The 4,322-nt window shown below is 39.6% G+C and overlaps 1 protein-coding gene across 1 annotated transcript; it reads left to right on the top strand.

Moving 5' to 3' along the window:
* The first annotated feature begins 310 nt into the window (after nucleotides 1-310).
* On the top strand, nucleotides 311-817 carry LOC100773948 (keratin-associated protein 13-1). Its single transcript, XM_027413309.2, has one exon. It carries the CDS (start codon nucleotides 311-313, stop codon nucleotides 815-817), a length of 507 nt encoding a protein of 168 aa, XP_027269110.1.
* Nucleotides 818-4,322: the final 3,505 nt, after the last annotated feature.

Consider the following 4,322-nt stretch of genomic DNA (forward strand, 5'->3'; position numbering starts at 1 on the left):
GCTTCCATAGCTGTGATGGGACAGGCATTAATAAAAAAAATAGTCATAGCATTTTGTAGATAGGAGTAGCCCTTTGGTCTTTGTTACAACACTCATAAATACACTGTACAGAAAATTATTCAAATGAATGACAATTACAGAGATTACCAGAGTTCCACATTTGCAGACCAGGAAGCACACAGATGCATCAAGGATGAGACTGTTGGGTACCACACCTGTTGCTGAGAGTATATAAGCCCAGCTCTCCAAATGGTGACAATCAAACTCAGAATCTCCCTGCTGCATCCGAGAGCTCACATCTCCTCTCAACATGGCCTACAGCTGCTGCTCTGCCAACTTCTCCTCCCGCTCCCAAAGGAGCTGCCTGCCCTCCTCGGGTTCCTCCTGTGCCTCTCACTACCCCAGCAACCTGGTCTACACCACCACCACCTGTGCTCCCAGCACCTGCCAGCTGAGCTCCTCTCTCAGCAGTGGCTGTCAGGAGACCTGCATTGAGCCCACCAGCTGCCAGAGGTCCTGTGTGGTGTCCAGCCCCTGCCAGACAGCCTGCTACTACCCCAGGAGCTTCACACCTTGCAGTCCCTGTCAGGGGACAAATGCTGGGTGTCTGGGCTTTGGATCCAGCAGCTGCCGTTCCCTGGGCTGTGGATCTAGAAGCTGCTACTCAGGGGGCTGTGGGTCCAGTGGCTTCAGATCTCTGAATTACAGCTTTCCAACCAGATATTACAGATCCACTGTCTGTAGCCCAATCTGTGTTCCTTCTAGGGGGTTCTATTCCTCTTGTTACCAACCAATCTATACATCTGGCTTCTGTTAATTAATCTGTTGACTCTCCAATGCCAATACTAAACACAGATTCTTTTATTTTATCCTTGAGAATTGTTGAAATTTTCTTGATCTTCTGCTGCTTTTTTTCTTTTCTAACCCTCAAATTTGGCTCTGTCAATCTGCAAGACTAAGGAAAAATTCAACTACATTGTTGATGAAACTGATAACTTTTTCACTGCTCCAAAAATTACCAAGTCAAGTAATTTCATCCTAATAAATCCCTGTTCCTGTTGCACAATTACGTGTTTTGTGTTATTATTTACATCTACTGCATTATGGTTTAGATGTAAAATACTCCGTAGGGGCTGGTCTTTTCTCTGTTTGGTCTCACACTGAGGTTACCATTTTGGATGTTTGTGGAACCTTTACAGGGTGGGGTCTAATTGGAAGAAGGGCATCTCTTGGGGCAAGATCTTGAGTTCTCTCAACCCATCCTGCTTCCTGTTTCTGTATCTCCCCGAACCATCAATATGTGAGCAAGCAGCCGCACCCGGCTGCTGCTGTGATGTTTTCCTAACTATGGTGAAATGGATCCTCAAGTCATAGTCCAGAACAAGCCTTTCCTTCATTGTGTTTTTGTCAGACATTTGGTTTAGGCATAAGAAAAAATATACAATGCCTTAATTAGCATTGGTTGTGATTATTTTGGGGCATTAGCTTCCTTTGTCTCTAGGTATGGTTCCCTCTTTACACAGATATTCCTGAGCCCTCTGAGTTTTTACATGAACCTCTTCTCCACCTAATGACACAGAGAACTGACCTTCCTAGTTAAATTAGTGACTATATCATGCATTTCAAAGGGTAGAATGTATTGGAAACTTGAGGAGTGAAATTGGAAACTTGAGGAAAAAATTAGGTTTATGTGGTAAGGTCAATGCATGAGGGATATTAACAGAGAAGATTAATATCTGTGTGTTACTTCTCAAGTTTGTGAAGTTAGTGTTTAGTGGCATCACTTTTAGGAAATTGTTTAGTCCCCATAGCCCAGTTAATATTTTCAATCTGCTAAAATTATTTCCATTTATATAAGCAAGAAGTCAACATATTTAGAAAAATTGCTTGTTTCAGCAGGTGTAAAATTGTACCTGGGTTCTTGGCCAATATGTGAATTAAATCTAATGGAAAATAATAGATCTTTAACAATATCAAAAGCGACTCAACAACCTCCTTAATAACTTTGAATAATCTGGAATCATAATGTCCTGGTCTTTCTAGCTCAAATACTTAGAAGTAAGTAAAAGAGCATATCAAATACAGAAAAATTACTAACTTGATAATATGAGGAATCAATACTCATATCGAACAACATTCACATGCTTTACCTGCTCTTGTTTTATGAGATCGTTGAACATTCTCTGAAATTGGGAGCAGAGTGCTGAGTATTGGATGCCTGTCAAAGGCTAAACTTCTATGTATGTCCCATTCATGTCATCATGCTTGCTTCCTCCTTTGATAGTGCAGTAACTAAGCTTAAACTATGCAAGCATGGCAGGCAGAGTTCACTGTATCCCATGCACTTACTCTGCAGCCTTAGAAACAGAAAGAGAAGAATTAGGTGAATTTTCAAAGATTACAGTTAGGGTTATTGTGGTGCTCTACTTGGAACCACACTGCGTCTTCCTCTGGGTGTCTGCTGATTTTATTTACCAAGATCATGCTCTGTGGTGTCCTTTATTGAGCAACTGACACTTTTATTCCATTATGACCTCTCCCTCTTCCTTCATTACTATTTTTCACAAATAATTATGATGCTTATATAGTTATAGGGGGAAAGTAACAATGAAGTAGGATTGGGGCAAAGAATTAACCCCCAGCAGCATCAAAGTTGGTCTGGAAAACAGTGAACTCAGTCCTTTGCATACTGTCTTTACGTTTGCATGATCTCTCTCACTCTTATGTTAATCATCATTACCCAGGGTCAATTGTCATGTTTCCTCCCTGGAAGCAGGGGCAGCTGCAAGGTTTGAAAAGATGCACTTGAACTCCTGACTTCAGGCTGGTTAATCCTAACTTCAGGATTAACCAGCCTGAAGTTAATCTGCTACTGTCCCAAGACTTCAGACACAGGTGTGGCTTTCTGCTTTCCAGAAAGATAGTACAAGGGGTCCATAATATACAGTCTTTGAATTATAATTATTCTATTAGGAAAATATAAATGGGATATGTATTCAGTAAAATTCCCGTTTTGAATTTTTAAAATGTTATTAGAATATAGCCACTGTACAAAATGGGGTTTTTATTATGACATATTCACAAATGCACACTGAATTTAAAATCTTAGTCTTCACACAGTCAATGATATATGGCACGATATCGTTTCATGTTGCCTTGGGTGGTCTAACTTCAGCGCTGAGCCATCTGGGTCATTACAGAGGTTCACAACTTAGGTAGGGTGGGAATGCGGAATGTAGTATGGGCCTGTGGGATTTTGTTTGTTTGTTTTAAGCTCACATTGAGTGTAGAAGACAATTGCACCAGTCAGAACACATCAGCAGTGTCTTAGGATTTTATAGCTGCCACCACAAATTAGACCAAACTAAGTGTCACCAGCAATGTAATTATCTTTCAATTCTGTAGGACTAAACTTCCTAGCATACAGACTTTATTCTCTCTCTATTCCAGCAATTAAACACGTGCCAGTAAACTGTGGTCTGCTAATTTGTAAGTTAATTCTACCTTCTGCAGTTAACAGGAGGCCAGCCAGCAGTTTTCAGGATTATAGCTAGTCACTTCTACTCTTCCAGCATCCTCCTAATGCACACTTAGACACACACATGCTAAGCCAAAGATTTTGAACTCAGGGGCTCACAAACATAGCATTGGCTGCTCACTTATAATCAACCGCCAAGGCTAATGATCATCTGTTAACCAATTGGTTTTCTGTGCAGGTTTCCAAGAATTGCTGTGACCAGTTTCCAGAAATTCTCTCATGAGTAATTTCCAGGCATTGCTCTTCTACTATTTCTGCTTGTCAGTGACTACCGAGAGTTACTTTGCCATCTTCTACCATCACACTAGGTTATTTTGTATTTTTTGTTAGGTATGCCTTTAATGTATCATCATCATCACCATCATCATCATCATACAAATTAGCATTGCTACCCTGAAAATTTCACTCCTAACACCACAACATCCCTGAATTCACAGTCAACGTACAAGTGACTTAAAATATTGTATAAAAATTATCTTCAAACTGTACATATAAAGCATATAGGAACATAATTGAATTTCAAGTTTAAACTGGTAATTTCCCAAGGTATTCTTATTTTGTATATATAAATAATGTGAAATCTGAGAAATTTTGAAATCTAAAATGCTTCTGATTCCAAGAATGTCACAGGCTTGATATCCTTGTGATTTAATAATTATTTATGTACATAATACTGATGCTGACAAGTGGTATGTTCAGAAAAAAGAAAGCAAGCACATTTTAAAAATATTTCAGTTTTTGTGAGTATAGACGGCTATGTGAATGAACACATCTTGGAAAAAAA

The sequence above is a fragment of the Cricetulus griseus genome, chromosome 4 (assembly GCF_003668045.3).
Source record: "Cricetulus griseus strain 17A/GY chromosome 4, alternate assembly CriGri-PICRH-1.0, whole genome shotgun sequence".
In the NCBI taxonomy this organism is placed as follows: domain Eukaryota; kingdom Metazoa; phylum Chordata; class Mammalia; order Rodentia; family Cricetidae; genus Cricetulus; species Cricetulus griseus.